Below are 16,989 nucleotides of genomic sequence, written 5' to 3' on the forward strand. Positions count from 1 at the left end.
CCGCTTTTGTAAACAGAAAAAGAGGAAAGTGGCTTACCTATTGCACACAAAAAAACCTGTGCCCTGAAGATGTGCCCCAACTATTTTTATCCCAGCGCCTGAGTGATATTATATTACATTTTCCTCACTGCCCACCAATACTGTCTGGTTTTAGGCCATATCCCATTCCTTAACTTTGTCTAGGGAGTGTCACATTTCAGGCAGGCTATGACTCTATCCAGAAAAGCAGGAAAGGGCAGAATGTTGAAGCCATAAAAAACGTTAATTTATAATATTTCTCTGAGCAGTCTCCCACCCCTCCAATATGGTTTTCTCATTATCTGGATTGTAAGTCCACCTTGCCCATGATGCAACCATGCATCTCCTATCCAATTTAAACAGATAAGTCATATAAGCCTTGGTAAAGCATTGAAATGGTCACTCTATACGAGGCAGGGCCTATGATATAATCTAAAGTATAGTTGGTGGATTCCTTAGAATGGCTACAAAGTCTGGAAAAACAAAAGGAGTTGATCTGGAGTGCCTGCAGGAACGGGTGACCCAACAAGACAACCTGCCAAGACTGTCCTCCAAGTGCATTACATCCCCCTTCTATCTTCATAATGCCAATCCAACTTTGTTGCAAAGCTCATAAGTCATATGGCTCCACCATATCCCCCCTCCAAACTGAGATATGTAAAGCGGTTGGGTTCATGGAACCAGTCAACTATGTGATGAAACTGACGAGCTAAATTTTACCCTCTTGCATTTTGTAGATTCACTACTCCATCTGCTTTACAGATAGTTTTTGCAAGGCTATGGGTGGTTAGGGGAGTATGTTAGGTATCAGAGCACTATGAGAATGAGATAAGAACACTATAAGGAAAAAACTACAGAGGTCGCTCGATGTGAGAATTACAAGCCCCCAGCCAATTATAACTAAAGTAAAAATAATATTTCAACTTCTATATGTCTATCCAGTTATTAGAAAACATGACATACTTTGGCCTTCTTTTGTTTCCTCAGACCAATCGGGGGCTATTACTTTCCAGATTTACATCATCTGAAATTTGAAGTGGAGGATGGACGAACAACCGATGGAAGACCGGTCCGCTTTGGATACAACCCACTGGAGTTTGAAAACTTCAGCTGGAGAGGATATGCTCAAATGTCTCCATATCAGGTAACTCTGACTATATAATAATAGTAATACATTTTATATCACAGTTGTGGCACATTAATTCTAATAATATACAGTTTCTGTTCTGTTGGTTGTCATTGGAAACAGTTGACAGTCTTGTCATTGGACTAGTTAGTCTTTTATTTCGTCAGGTTAAGGCGGACTAGAATGTCTGTGTCTGGTGTAAAGACATCTCAGAATACAATTTACTAGAGAAAGTTCTGGGCACTGAAAAGCAGGGAATGTTGGGAGATTTCAACTCCAATGCAGAAAGTTGGCTTGACTGACTGGTGTAGTTTTCCGTTCTGGTACATTATTAAGAGTTGGATTCTCTTAATAATTGAGATACAGTTAGCGCCCGTTCCGGTCATCTACAAGACTGGTGTTCAGAACGTCAGCCTAAATATATTCCCCCCATTGAGTCTGACCAGCAGATAAGTGATGTTAAAAGCTGTATTTCAGGACCAGTATAGCTTTGATTATAGCGTTCTACTGATAATAATGATTTTCCCTTTATCCACAGCCAAAGGTCATATTGACCATGAACGTGACTTCCCCCGATCTCTTCCGAGTCGTGTTCCGATATGTGAATCGTGGTGTAGACAGCGTTTACGGGAAGGTATCACTCATTGAAGAGAAGAAGTTTAATGCTTGTGCCAATTGTAAGTATCTCCCGGGCAGTGACAAGAGGTACATTACACAGGGTAGACAGTCAGGCTCTCTTAGCTGCAGAATGTCTCATTAGGCAAGGAGAGGGGGTTGGTTTGTGGACACAGGATCAGCCATGTACTCTAGTCACAAATGTCATGGAAATGAAGCCGCTCTCATCTCCTATGGGATATATTTGTTCTGGAACGTGATTACAAGGCTCATCTATTACACTGCCTGTAACAGAGCTTTGCTGGCTGGGAGAAGCTGCTGGAAACTGTTGATCATAAAACAACTGTGAAAACTCTTTACTTGTGATAAACCTAAAACATCCAGTAGATTTTCTTATCAGAGGATTGCTTAAGTAACAATTCCCCAATATACTTTGGATGTTGGCATCTATGCATTCACATGTGGCAGTGTTCTAATAATAGAGTAAGGACGCCTTGAGATTTTTCTGTCAGCCTGTCCTTAGCCATGGGGTGTGTTACAACTATATGTCCTGGACTACAGTCAGAAAGGAGTGTTCTGTAAATGTCAAACTGAGGGTCTTGCTGTACAGTTACCCTCACTCTATTTATGTATGTTTTGAAGTCAAACCTAGGAGTGGATTGAGTACCGAGGAGAAATACCATCTGTCAGGTATTGATCCTCATCATTTATGATCCACACCTGGCTTCAAAACTGTATCGGAAAAACCCGAATGTGTGTTCTCGACAAGACACAAGTAGCCTGTTTTCAGTAGCAACTGTGTAATGCTTAAAGGGGTTGTCCTTGTTTCAGACTGTCCGTAGTGCTATACTGTCAGAGGAGGTGTTCCTTACCCCCCAGCCATGACGCTGAGCGGTGAAGAACACCCTCACCCCTTTCCTGCCAGTACTCGTCCATTGACTAGTACTGGGGGGCGTTCCTCACAGACTGTCAGAAACACCCTTTGACAGTGAAGAGGTAGCTGTAAATACACCGATATCTCTTCCCCTAGGGCACATAACGGGAAAGACGACAGTGCGCTGAATTCAGTGCACTGTTGGCTTTCTAGCGGTAACTGCATGTTCCCGACAATATGAAATGTCCTCTTTAAGGCCTATGCAGTTCTAATCCATCTCACAAATGAGGGTTATTTATAATTTTATTTTATTCCTATGTGAGATAAAACATCACCAACACAAAATTGAGGGTTTGTCACAATGTTCTAACGTGTGTAAAATGTAAAGCCTGGAGGTCATACCTTTTAGCTGACAGAGAATTGATTAGAAGGGACACAACTGTAGCACATTCTCACCTGTCAGAAGAACTGAGTTTATACAAATTCACAACCTTTGGATGTAAGCAAAGATATTTCCATTGCTACATGTAGTATATTACAGAGTTGTTTAATGTCTTATTTATTATTCAGTGCTCAAACTTTAAAGGGAATCTCTCAGGTCTATGTGAGACACAAAACCAAAAAATCTCATGGTCTGGTAATTTAGTTTCCCAAGTGGGCATATCCTATTGATGTCAGGATCTCTGGTTCTCCATACTCCTGCACTGAAGCCAGCTTCATACGACGTGTACCTAAGGTCCAGTGCATGCGCCCTAAAACTGAGGTGCACTTAACTGGCTTCAGTGATCAACTGCTCAGACGCCAGGGCTGCCAGAAATCTGGTAAATTTACAGATAATATATGGTAGGCAATAGTATCGGACGATTTGGGACACTAAACTACCAATCCATAAACACCTGTCATGGTTTTGTGTTCTAGATAGACCTGACAGGTTACTATTAATCACTTGGAAACGTGTTATTCAGTGTGGGTGAGTTCATACCTTTGGAACCTCCTGTATTGTACATACATAGGATCAAGAGATTATTCTGATATTTTTTATCTTGTAGGTTCTGAACAGATCAAACAGATTGTCTTTCCTCCAAGCAAAGACCCTGCCTTTGTCACGATCCCACATGGAAGTTTTGGAGAACCCTTTGTCCTGAATCCCAACACATGGTCTGTGGTGATTGAGGTGGAGGATGTGCTTCTGGTAAGAACTCAGGTTCTTAACATGCAGGTGTATTCTGATTCCATGATTGTGCCTTTGCCCCACGTTGCGGAAACATAACAATTTTGGCTACTGCAGAAATACAGTGGAAAAAAATTGCTGCATTTTCAGTACCTAAGTACATTAAGTGGAAAAAGAGCCGTGGAAAAACGCTTTAATTTTAGCTGTGGAATCGTAAGCGTTTTCTCAAAAGATTTAATATGGGAAGGAAAAAAAAGCTGAGAAAAATGCAGTAAAAACTAAGCAACAAATGCTGCGAAAAAAACAAATCACTGCCTTAGGGCCCCTTCACACTACGGATACGCTGCCTGATTTTGAACGTTAAAACACGGTCAGAATCAGCGTGTATAAAGCAGATCCCATTCATTTCAATGGGGAGCTGGCATACGAGCGCGCCACATGGAAATGAATGGGCTGCTTTTTACTCTACGAGCGCTCCCATTGAAGTGAATGAGAAGCGCTCACGTGTACGGCTCGCCGTGTGAAGGGGCCCGGCGCTCGGCTCAGTCCGAGCCGTACACGTGAGCGCTTCCCATTCACTTCAATGGGAGCGCTCGTAGAGTAAAAAGCAGCCCATTCATTTCAATGGGGAGCACTCGTATGCCAGCTCCCCATTAAAATGAATGGGATCTGCTTTATACGCGCTGATTCTGACCATGTTTTAACATTCAGAATCAGGCAGCGTATCAGTAGTGTGAAGGGGCCCTTATACTGTTTTTTTTTTTTTGTTTGTTTGTTTTTTAACCTTAGGATTATCTGGTCCTGCTTCCAAGTGCGTACTATGAAGCTCCGATCCTCCAGGTAAAGGTGACTGAGGCTTGCACCTATTCACCCTCCCAGGAACAGAGCAATCAGAAGTAAGAAAAATATGTGATTTATGATATTTATAATCAAATAGGATGCGTTCTCATGGGCTGAATGACATTGGTAATGTGTAAAGAAGGCAATCAAAAATGTGTGTGTATTATGCCTCCAATTGCATGTTGTTGTTTTTTTTACCTGTACAAGCTGGCCATAAAAAACTATGAGAAATTGATTGTGGAAATTGTGGAGCCCTCACTGAGACTGATGTTGGAGATGTACTGACCTATAGTTGGTAGCTCACAAGGGCAGTTGCGCAGGAATACACTGGTTTGTGTGTTACAATTCAGATGCAAGGCCAAACAAAAGCAAGAGCTGGCTGATAATATTAAGCATTAGAACCAGTTATGTAAAATCTGCACATCACTGCAAACCAAGACAGACCTTCAAACACCTTCACTAGCGCTGGCTCTTAGGTCAAATGGACTTTGCAGAATCTGATAGTCTGAATTGTCATCAAACAGAGACATTACAAATAATAAATGCTCTGCAACCTGACACCCAAACCAGAACCCGCAATTGACTTATAAGGCAGATCAGAAACAGGAGAATAGTCGTACAGGCAAGGGTCAAAACTAGGAGAAGACATCAGAGGCAGAATCAGGACACAAAAATGATATCCAGTAGAAAGCGAACATCAAAGGCAGAATCAGCAAACAAATTTCTAAATAAAAACCAAGGGTCAGAATAATGCAATCCAAACCATACACTTATAAGGTACAGAGCCAAACTAGGAAGTTAAAAAATTAATTAGCAACCTAAATCAGGAGGGAGAAGCCTTATATAGGCCTCCCCAGCCGCTAATTGGACAAACCCAGTAAACTTCTGAAACTACAGAAGCCTCCCAAGTAGACATGGTAACCTTAAAAGTATAGCAGCTGAATTGATACCACTGACACCGTGAATTTTTTAGTATAATGACACAGTGCTAAATAAGATCTACTTAGGCTGTAAAATTGACTAATTTTTATCGTATATATCTATATTCTCCTCCTGTGCTACATACATTCTCATCATCCTACTTCAATTTCTATCCCAAAGTATAAGAAATGTATATAGCGTCTCTACTTGTGTCATGTTTCACAAGACCCAATACAAATTGCTTATGCACTGGTATCATACCCCTGCCTTACTTCATTCACTTAACCCTAACATACCTTCCCAGTGCTGTTGCTGTCAAATTGAAGTGGGCTCGCTTTATCATAAATTCTGGGACTGTTCCCGAATTCGTCCCTTTTGGCTGGAGGTTAAGTGTCTTTCGGACACTCTCTTTATCCAGGGAGTCCCGCTTGACCCACTTGTTTATCTACTTAACCCTCCGTCAAATCATCTGGGTAACCAGACTTCAAAACTGTTTCTATATATGTGTACGGCCGCTAAGACACTTATATCTCTCCATTGGAGACGGGGCTCCCCCCCACAGGTCCTGATCTTATCACCTGTTTGAAGGACATACGCAGCATGGAACACCTTACTGCCTCTCTTAATAACACGCTGGATGCTTTCTAAGATCGTTCTTGGATGCACATTGTGGTTTACGTGGTTTGTGACTCCTCCCTTTCCCTTCCCTCTCCCTTCTTTCCCCCTGTTCTCTCTTCTCCTCCTACCTCCCTAATTTTTAGGCTGTGGTATCTGCTGATTACCCTATTCACTGTGTTACTATAGTCTGAATTTTTTTAATCTTGTTTTTGTTTGTAAAAATTTCTAAAAATGTTCAATAAAAATATACAGTTTAAAAAAAAAAAAATGTATATAGTGTGTGTATCCATTATTTGTTCCAGTTGTCTCTTGTACAAATATCTCTCCCTGGATGAATTTCCATCATCGGAAGGTATTGAAGGAGTCTGTCGCATGGATAATAGTCTTCCCCGACCCTGTCAGACTGAGCAGATCACTCCCCGACATCCACCACTGATTGGCTGCTATGGAAGTGATGTGAGTGTAGGGCCAGCTCTTCTTACTTGGTGAAATTAGCCTTTGTCACTGACTTACACACTGTTTTCTAGATTGACGTCCTGTTCCATCTGCCAGTCCCCCATCCGGGTCGTTATGCCATTGTTGTAGAATATGCCAACGAGGAGGACCTTCAGACTACCAATGTGGCAGTGAACTCTCCCCAAATTCCTCCACAGCAAGGAACTTTCACCTTCTATCCCTGCAAATTCAGGTCAGTCTACATTCAAGGCATTTAGTTTCTTCTGATAAACATTCACAACTTGACTTAGATTAAATGTGTGTTTCAGCTTCCTGTGCCGTGGGGTGGCTTTGGATGCCCAGCAGAGGGTGGCCTTTTTTGATCTCACCACTGAAGTCACCATTCGATTCTCATCAGACAGAACACAGCTGCACTTAGTGAGTCTTCTTGATGACGACACTGTCATCGATTTGTCCGTTAATGACTAGAGATGAGCGAACAGTGTTCTATCGAACACATGTTCGATCGGATATCAGGGTGTTCGCCATGTTCGAATCGAATCGAACACCACGTGGTAAAGTGCGCCAAAATTCGATTCCCCTCCCACCTTCCCTGGCGCCTTTTTTGCACCAATAACAGCGCAGGGGAGGTGGGACAGGAACTACGACACTGGGGGCATTGAAAAAAATTGGAAAAAGTCATTGGCTGCCGAAATCAGGTGACCTCCATTTTAGACGAATAGTGGATTTCAAATCCGGGTCATATGAGAATGTGAACTTTGTGACTATGAGACAGGGATAGCTGTACAGGCAGGGATAGCTAGGGATAACCTTTATTTAGGGGGGAATGTTATTAAAAATAACTTTTTGGGGCTCTATCGGGTGTGTAATTGTGATTTTTGTGAGATAAACTTTTTCCCATAGGGATGCATTGGCCAGCGCTGATTGGCCGAATTCCGTACTCTGGCCAATCAGTGCTGGCCAATGCATTCTATTAGCTTGATGAAGCAGAGTGTGCACAAGGGTTCAAGCGCACCCTCGGCTCTGATGTAGCAGAGCCGAGGCTGCACAAGGGTTCAAGCGCACCCTCGGCTCTGATGTAGGAGAGCCGAGGGTGCACTTGAACCCTTGTGCACCCTCAGCTCTGCTACATCAGAGCCGAGGGTGCGCTTGAACCCTTGTGCACACTCTGCTTCATCAAGCTAATAGAATGCATTGGCCAGCGCTGATTGGCCAATGTATTCTATTAGCCTGATGAAGTAGAGCTGAATGTGTGTGCTAAGCACACACATTCAGCTCTACTTCATCGGGCTAATAGAATGCATTGGCCAGCGCTGATTGGCCAGAGTACGGAACTCGACCAATCAGCGCTGGCTCTGCTGGAGGAGGCGGAGTCTAAGATCGCTCCACACCAGTCTCCATTCAGGTCCGACCTTAGACTCCGCCTCCTCCGGCAGAGCCAGCGCTGATTGGCCGAAGGCTGGCCAATGCATTCCTATGCGAATGCAGAGACTTAGCAGTGCTGAGTCAGTTTTGCTCAACTACACATCTGATGCACACTCGGCACTGCTACATCAGATGTAGCAATCTGATGTAGCAGAGCCGAGGGTGCACTAGAACCCCTGTGCAAACTCAGTTCACGCTAATAGAATGCATTGGCCAGCGCTGATTGGCCAATGCATTCTATTAGCCCGATGAAGTAGAGCTGAATGTGTGTGCTAAGCACACACATTCAGCACTGCTTCATCACGCCAATACAATGCATTAGCCAGTGCTGATTGGCCAGAGTACGGAATTCGGCCAATCAGCGCTGGCTCTGCTGGAGGAGGCGGAGTCTAAGGTCGGACCTGAATGGAGACTGGTGTGGAGCGATCTTAGACTCCGCCTCCTCCAGCAGAACCAGCGCTGATTGGTCGAGTTCCGTACTCTGGCCAATCAGCGCTGGCCAATGCATTCTATTAGCCCGATGAAGTAGAGCTGAATGTGTGTGCTTAGCACACACATTCAGCTCTACTTCATCAGGCTAATAGAATACATTGGCCAATCAGCGCTGGCCAATGCATTCTATTAGCTTGATGAAGCAGAGTGTGCACAAGGGTTCAAGCGCACCCTCGGCTCTGATGTAGCAGAGCCGAGGCTGCACAAGGGTTCAAGTGCACCCTCGGCTCTCCTACATCAGAGCCGAGGGTGCGCTTGAACCCTTGTGCAGCCTCGGCTCTGCTACATCAGAGCCGAGGGTGCGCTTGAACCCTTGTGCACACTCTGCTTCATCAAGCTAATAGAATGCATTGGCCAGCACTGATTGGCCAGAGTACGGAATTCGGCCAATCAGCGCTGGCCAATGCATTCTATTAGCCCGATGAAGTAGAGCTGAATGTGTGTGCTAAGCACACACATTCAGCACTGCTTCATCACGCCAATACAATGCATTAGCCAGTGCTGATTGGCCAGAGTACGGAATTCGGCCAATCAGCGCTGGCTCTGCTGGAGGAGGCGGAGTCTAAGATCGCTCCACACCAGTCTCCATTCAGGTCCGACCTTAGACTCCGCCTCCTCCAGCAGAGCCAGCGCTGATTGGCCGAATTCCGTACTCTGGCCAATCAGCACTGGCTAATGCATTGTATTGGCTTGATGAAGCAGTGCTGAATGTGTGTGCTTAGCACACACATTCAGCTCTACTTCATCGGGCTAATAGAATGCATTGGCCAGCGCTGATTGGCCGAATTCCGTACTCTGGCCAATCAGCACTGGCTAATGCATTGTATTGGCTTGATGAAGCAGTGCTGAATGTGTGTGCTTAGCACACACATTCAGCTCTACTTCATCGGGCTAATAGAATGCATTGGCCAATCAGCGCTGGCCAATGCATTCTATTAGCGTGAACTGAGTTTGCACAGGGGTTCTAGTGCACCCTCGGCTCTGCTACATCAGATTGCTACATCTGATGTAGCAGTGCCGAGTGTGCATCAGATGTGTAGTTGAGCAAAACTGACTCAGCACTGCTAAGTCTGCATTCGCATAGGAATGCATTGGCCAGCCTTCGGCCAATCAGCGCTGGCTCTGCCGGAGGAGGCGGAGTCTAAGGTCGGACCTGAATGGAGACTGGTGTGGAGCTATCTTAGACTCCGCCTCCTCCAGCAGAGCCAGCGCTGATTGGTCGAGTTCCGTACTCTGGCCAATCAGCACTGGCCAATGCATTTCTATGGGGAAAAGTTAGCTTGCGAAAATCGCAAACTGACAGGGATTTCCATGAAATAAAGTGACTTTTATGCCCCCAGACATGCTTCCCCTGCTGTCCCAGTGTCATTCCAGGGTGTTGGTATCATTTCCTGGGGTGTCATAGTGGACTTGGTGACCCTCCAGACACGAATTTGGGTTTCCCCCTTAACGAGTTTATGTTCCCCATAGACTATAATGGGGTTCGAAACCCATTCGAACACTCGAACAGTGAGCGGCTGTTCGAATCGAATTTCGAACCTCGAACATTTTAGTGTTCGCTCATCTCTATTAATGACTACACCAAATCCACCCTTTAATGCTGATTGTTGATCTCTTCATGTTCCAGGGCAAGATATACCTGATCCCTGCTGATCAGTACACCATGGAGTACATTGAGCCAAGAGTTCATTGCATTTCTGTTCATGGATCATTCAACCCTAGCAGGTACTGTCAGGTTATATTTTAGCTTGATCCTACTCCGAGTATTTTGTTGGTGCTCAACCTGGTGTATTTCTTACATTAGATGACATGTCTTTTTAATAAATAATTGCATTCTTTATAAAATATCAATTATGTGTTCTATTTTATTCTCTTTGGTGTGCCGTTTCTCTGATATTCTTCCTAGAAATTTATGAGTAAATTGCCAGCTCGTTATTACAAGCTGGCAGTATGCCCTTAAATAATTTTATACTATATAATCAGAGGTGACAATGGCAGATCATACCCAGTTAGCAATTTACTAATAAAATTCTAGTAGGAATAATAGATGAATGGTACACCAAGTTAGAAGAAAGATGATTCAGAATTGCTGTATTGGGGGGAAAACTATATTTATGCTGGAGGTAACCGAGTGCAGGATTTGAATAGGAGGCCACTCAATGACGGCCACTCAGAAACTGAGTGGCTGCCATAGGCTGATTGATTCCTTTACAATACCATTATGAGGTACAATTTACCCCCGAAAAAATTAAGCCCTCATTCGGCTCTGTGAACAGAAAAATAAAAAAGTTATGGCTTTTGGAAAGCGGAGAGACAAAAACAAAAATTGAAAAAATGTCTGTGGCGGGAAGGGTTAAAGAAGTGCAGGACAATATTATACACATCATAAGCACTTTCTCATCTGATATCTCTGTCTACAGTGGTTCTTGCACTCCATCAAGATTCCATAAACCTTCTCAGTCAGTGGTGCTGACTGACGGAAAGACTAGAACAGATGCCAGCAATGACCCGAAGGTGCCGTCCCATCCGGCATCATTGCCTCCAACAGCTGTAGATGCCACTAAGCTGATCCGGTTGCAGTCCCCAGAGGTGTGTGATTTTTATATATTATTCATAGAATATTTTTTTTTCAGTTCGAAGTCTTTACAATATATTGGGTTTAGATTTTATGTCTCAAAATATAAGCCTGTGCGACTGATGGGTAACAACATTTAAGAACAGCCCTTCTAAGGCTATTTCCAGGTATACGGCTCCCTGTTTAACATGTTTACCCTTATCAATATGGACCTCCCCAATCTCAGTTTGCTCAGGTTTACCAGATGTTGATGCCAGCCCTGGTCCCCCAATCAGTGTATGGTGCTGGTGTGCTCTTATATGTCAGGGGGACATTTGAGCATCAGATTCAGTTAAAGACTGTAATCTCTGCATACGCTATAGCTATATGCAATACCCCATTATCTATGAGTAAACTGTACTGTTCATGTACATATGATAAAATGCACATACTCTATTTCCTATATGCTCTTATTTATTGCTTCCTTCTTTCTCATGCAGACTGAAGTAACCTACAATGGTCGTGTTCAGACTCCAGGACGTTATGCCTTTATTATTCACTACTATCTGCCCTCACAACCTGCATTTACTGTCGAGGTTCAAGTCCATGGAGGTCGTGTGTGGCGAGGTGAGGACAAATGATGTAACGTGACTGAATAAAACGAATAACAATCCACTATTTTATGATGCTGTCTGTGTAACATCAAACAGTAAGGCTACTTTTCCTTTTTCTCACCTAGGTTCGGCTAATGCTACATTTTGCCCCCATGGCTATGGCTGCCGCAGCTTGGTCCTTTCTGAGAATCAGGCCATACTAGACATAAGTGATAATGACCTATCAGTCACCATTCATGTTCCTGATGGCAAGATCATCTGGTTGGTAAGTGATTGGTGGTGTTTGTGCATCAGATGGTTAGCCTCACACACTGTTTGATCGTCCTGTAAACCATTTTTTAGGAATACATCCTAGTAATTCCTGAGGACAGTTACAGCTCCAGTTACCTAGTGGAGGAACCCCTGGACAAGTCTTACAACTTTATCAGTCAATGTGGAGCTAACAGCTTCCAGAGCAAGTAAGTCTTCCTTTTGGAGAAGCCTTAGCTGATTGTGGTGAATAATGACATTGATGTACATGCATGTAACGAAGCGGTCTCCAATCTATGATCCTCCATTTGGTCGTGATCTCTAGTGAAGAGCCTCAGTTTGTTAAACACTAAAATAATGCATTGTAGAAAAAAATCTCCAGGCTGCCATCTTTTATAGCAGAGGTTTAAGAAAGGGGGTTATCCATCAGCTCTGTAGTAAGCTTGCAAAATGCTGCTTTTCTGTTTTTGATTTGTTTTTGTGCTTTCCTCCAGCCCGGCCACCTCTAAGTTCTGCAGAGATGCTGCAATCTCTCTGTCACTTTTCTATAACAATGGCGCCCAGTCCTGCAGTTGTCATGAGGCTGGTTCTCTGAGCACCACTTGTGAACCATATGGAGGTCAATGCTCCTGCAAGCCTAATGTGATCGGAAGAGATTGTTCTCGCTGTGCCACCGGATTCTGGGGATTCCCTGACTGCAGACGTAAGTTCTTCATTCCTCCAAAAACAATGATGGTCTATACAAGGGTAACATGATTTCCTGTATACACTGACAATGTAAAGTTCTATGTTGTACTGACATAGCTAAAGTGGCTTGATGTGCATGTTGCAGGTCTGTGATTAAACGGCACAGATGGCACATGGTTGAAATCTATGTACCCCCTGTACCTCCACGGCTCCATTCACTGAGGTCAGTGAGCACAGACCACAAAATGGACAAAGCTTTGCTCTCAGTTATGAGTATGGGCCTATAGAAATTAATGTGCAAGTATGCTAGCCATGAAAAATGCGTTCAGCAAACTGACAATGCACATGGTTGTGGCATGTGTCCTAAGAGAGGACTTAGTCATAAGATCATAATCTGCTATAGGACCGTTTAACATGTATCACCTTGGAGTTCAAACTGTGAAACTCCCAGTAGATTGTTTCGATACGCTCGACTAAATAAATAGCTAGCTAGATAGCTGCAAGAAGAAAGAAGATGTAGGCGTGGTGAAAGATGACGTCGGACCGTGTATCCCCACCCAGCGTGCACGATACAGTATGATTATCATATTCTTTTTTAGGGTTTTATTTTAAAACGCGGGGGGGGGGGGGGGGGGGTAGTTTAATATGACATTAGCAATGCCTGAATGACCTTTTTAAAGGCTATTCATGCATATGTGGGACTCTATCTGCATAATTTTGCTGCTAGAGCCCCTTTAATATTACATTTCCTACCTTTGATTTTTCCTCATTCATTGCTGTAACTTTGCTTTGCACTCACTTATGGTCATCATGTATTCTTTCTCAGCTTGTGACTGTGGCTCGCGCCTGTGTGATGAAGTGACTGGACAGTGCATCTGCCCCCCTCACACTGTTAAACCAGAGTGCACAGTGTGCCAGCCCCAAACATTTGGCTGTCACCCACTTGTGGGCTGTGAGGAATGTGACTGCTCAGAGATTGGACTGCAGAATATAACCCAACCGGGATGTGATATCCAGACTGGACAGTGCACGTAAGTGACAGAGCCACAATGACATAAAGATACGCAGAATTGAATATTAATGTTTAGTCTTTAGTCTTATATGTCTATCCATGGTTACAGAGCATGTATTTCCCTGCTCCTTCTGCCCCTTATGTCTGTAGATTAGCAATAAGAGGGTGCAGGTGGGTGTAACATATGACACAGCTCTCATATTCCCACATTATATTATATGTCATATTCCCATGGTCCATGTCATGTAGCATTTATTTACTTTACGTGTCACCTTATGTTGGTGAATTGTTCATTGTCACAGAATTAATTCTTACAGTTTATAGACAGCCCTTGTTCCATGTATTCAATTCTAGATTATATCTGAACAGAATTGTGCCTTCCTTTTAAAAGGTGCGTTGTTTGAGCTTGGTGTTGGGATTTTTAGCTCAGCTACCCTGTCTGAGAGTAGATGGTATGGGGTAACTAGACAAACAGAGCAAGTTACAAATGGTTTGATATGCATTTACCTAATATATACTTTGTGAGGTGCACAAAGCTATGCTAGGTTTATTCTCTGTAATGAGTCCCAATCTATAAAATGGGTGAGAACACATTTTGTAATCCGTTTTCTAGCTCTGTACCGTACCGCAACCAGTTGTCGTGTGATATGATGGATTAACGCTGTCCGTCCTGGAGTTATGATAATGTAATATTCTATGTCCATGGAAAAACCTCTGAGTTTTGAGTTTAGCTTTGGCTGTGAACAGAGAAGCCTTATACCTTTGCTATCCAGCAATTTCACCTGTTAACATCTGGTAACACAACCTATTTTCTTTTAGATGTAAACCAAACATCATGGGACGCCGTTGCGAAAAATGCGCACCTGGTTTCTATGGTTACCCTAACTGCAGACCATGCGAATGCAATCAAGCAGGCACCGAAAAAACTATATGTGACTCTATTACGGGGCAGTGTCTGTGCAAGGTATGGGACTGAACCTGTACTAACTACAGTATTAGATTTCAGGCCTTTCTAAACCTCCTTTGATGGCGGTATTAACAGAAGGTACAGAAAATGCAGTTGCACCTGGGCCCAAGACCATCAGGGTGCCCAAATACTCTGGCATAACTATAGCAGTCATAGTACAACTGGGCCTAGATGCCACAGATCACCCATAACACACTAAGGGTAAGTTCACATGGGGTTTTTTTGGTCAGGATTTTGAGACCGTATCCACCTCAAAATCCTTACCAAAAAGACGGCTCCCATTGAAATCAATGGGAGCCGGTCAGTTCTTCTTTCCGGGAGCTGGAACAAACGGCTCCCAGAAAAAAGAAGCGAGATGCTCATTCTTTCAGGCAGAGTCACCTCGCGACATTCGCCTGAAGACACTCCCTCCCAACTAGGCCCATTCAATTGGGCCCAAAACGGAGCGGAGTGGGCGACTGGATCCGCCTCAGGTTCCAAGCCAAAAAAACCAGTGTGAACTTACCCTAAGTCTATTTATACTTGTTTGATCTCCTTTCTGATTTCCTTTGATAGCTGGCAGTCTGAGCCTCATACATTTGTTACCCCCGCCCTCTGGTGCACTGGAGTGAGAAAATTTATGAGACACAGCCTTCTACTGTCAGAAAGGAGAAAAATTACCCTTCAATGGTAAAAATAGCAGATGGTCAGCAGCATGCAGTCAAGGAGGGATTTTGTGGAGAAAGGGTGTACTCTTACTTGGGAGGGGGGTTGGCACTGATAGGGAATGGGAATGATGGGAAACACAGACAAACTCTTGGGAACAAGTGGTCATAGTTGTCTAGGCCCAGATAGAGAAGTAAAGGGAAATGTAAATGCTGGTATAATATACAGAAAGAAGCTGCTGACACTTACTGACGTTGTGAGAATAAGTTGTGCAGGCGGCAAGCCAAGTCTGGTATTTTAACTACTAATCCCTTGGGATTTACTGAAACCTCATTTCAATTCTGGGGAGAAGAGGTCATTTTGTTTCATTCTTAGTGCTGGGCTGGAACGGTTGGTGACAGATTTCAAAATTTGCACCACTAAACTTATAGATGCCTACGATGTAATGGTTACCCGTATGAAAGATAACAATGGAGGTACCCTTTGAATAATGCTTGATCTTTATGTAGGAAAATGTTGAAGGTCGTAACTGTGAGCAGTGTCGCCTGGGCACTTTCTTCCTGGATGCCAGCAATCCTAAGGGCTGTACTCGCTGCTTTTGCTTTGGAGCTACTGATCGCTGTCACACTGGATCCAAGTATCGAACTCAGGTTAGAAATATCCTGTCCACATTAAGTTAATCCCTCCTCTTCCTCTCCACATGTTTTACCTTTATTTTTTTTATATCTTTCAGTTTAGTGATATGAGAGGATGGATTCTGGTAGGAGGAGATCGCCAGGAAGTGGAGATCACCCAACTTCTTGGTGAAGGTCTCATTGAGGCTGATCTGAGGGACGTTCCTGATGTCTATCAAGAATTCTACTGGCATGCACCTCGTAGCTACCTTGGAGATCGAGTAAGTTTAGGCCTACTCCCAATGACTTGTAATATGAGGCATAGAATATAAGACCTAGAGCTTGGTTATTGGTATCTTATTTATGGACAGAATATTTTAATATCAGGATTAAGGATTTTGGTGCAAAATTTTGGGGTGCAGCATTGGTTTAAATCCAGCAGTAAGAAGAATTTTTTTCTTTTTCGTTCTGTGTTTGTGTAGAGGAGGGATGGCTGAAAGAAATAGGAAGAGAGTTCACAGCCTGTTATGTCCAGTGACCCTAGGGGGAGATTCAGAAAATACCGGGAGAATGAACAATTATCTTATATTATCACTTCTTGTAGCTAAACAGTGCATTTGTCAATTTTGGCACCTGAATCATAGAGACTTTTTGGTTATTAATTTCTGGTAATTTTGGGGTGATATGCACATGCAGATATAAGCATATGGACCATGTATGAATTCTGTACATCATAAGCTTCTATTTTTGGTAGGTTTGGGGTATATAGGACTAGACTCTTGGGTCCAATTTTAGCCACTAACATATTTGTTTTGCATTTTATACAAAATGTTACAATTTGATAAAATATTGCCTGGAGGCACCGATGTATATGAAGTGCTAAGTAGCATTTTCATAAAGTATTTACTATGTACTTTGGTTAAGCATTTGATTTTGTGACCACAGGTTTCTTCTTATGGTGGGTTCCTGAGGTATGAGCTGAATTCTGAAGCCATCAGAGGAGACCAGATCTACATTCCTGTTGAACGGCGGCCAGACATCATATTAAAGGTATTAGGCCAAGTACAACTTATTTTGGAGATTTCAGTTTC

At 43.4% G+C, this 16,989-nt stretch overlaps 1 protein-coding gene across 2 annotated transcripts in view; it reads left to right on the forward strand.

Moving 5' to 3' along the window:
* Positions 1-16,989, forward strand: part of LAMA5 (laminin subunit alpha 5) — a 107,160-nt gene that overhangs the window by 62,060 nt on the left and 28,111 nt on the right. For both annotated transcript variants that reach the window (XM_075276989.1, XM_075276990.1), the window contains 18 exons: positions 1,006-1,162; positions 1,683-1,821; positions 3,683-3,825; positions 4,594-4,700; positions 6,486-6,639; positions 6,711-6,871; positions 6,948-7,056; positions 10,184-10,281; positions 10,977-11,145; positions 11,611-11,737; positions 11,850-11,989; positions 12,067-12,182; positions 12,468-12,676; positions 13,487-13,691; positions 14,492-14,636; positions 15,794-15,934; positions 16,018-16,179; positions 16,844-16,948. In XM_075276989.1, coding sequence (XP_075133090.1) covers positions 1,006-1,162; positions 1,683-1,821; positions 3,683-3,825; positions 4,594-4,700; positions 6,486-6,639; positions 6,711-6,871; positions 6,948-7,056; positions 10,184-10,281; positions 10,977-11,145; positions 11,611-11,737; positions 11,850-11,989; positions 12,067-12,182; positions 12,468-12,676; positions 13,487-13,691; positions 14,492-14,636; positions 15,794-15,934; positions 16,018-16,179; positions 16,844-16,948 — 2,587 coding nt within the window. The remainder of the gene's footprint in view (positions 1-1,005; positions 1,163-1,682; positions 1,822-3,682; positions 3,826-4,593; positions 4,701-6,485; positions 6,640-6,710; positions 6,872-6,947; positions 7,057-10,183; positions 10,282-10,976; positions 11,146-11,610; positions 11,738-11,849; positions 11,990-12,066; positions 12,183-12,467; positions 12,677-13,486; positions 13,692-14,491; positions 14,637-15,793; positions 15,935-16,017; positions 16,180-16,843; positions 16,949-16,989) is intronic.

Source organism: Leptodactylus fuscus, chromosome 6 (genome assembly GCF_031893055.1).
Source record: "Leptodactylus fuscus isolate aLepFus1 chromosome 6, aLepFus1.hap2, whole genome shotgun sequence".
NCBI classification, from domain to species: Eukaryota; Metazoa; Chordata; class Amphibia; order Anura; family Leptodactylidae; genus Leptodactylus; species Leptodactylus fuscus.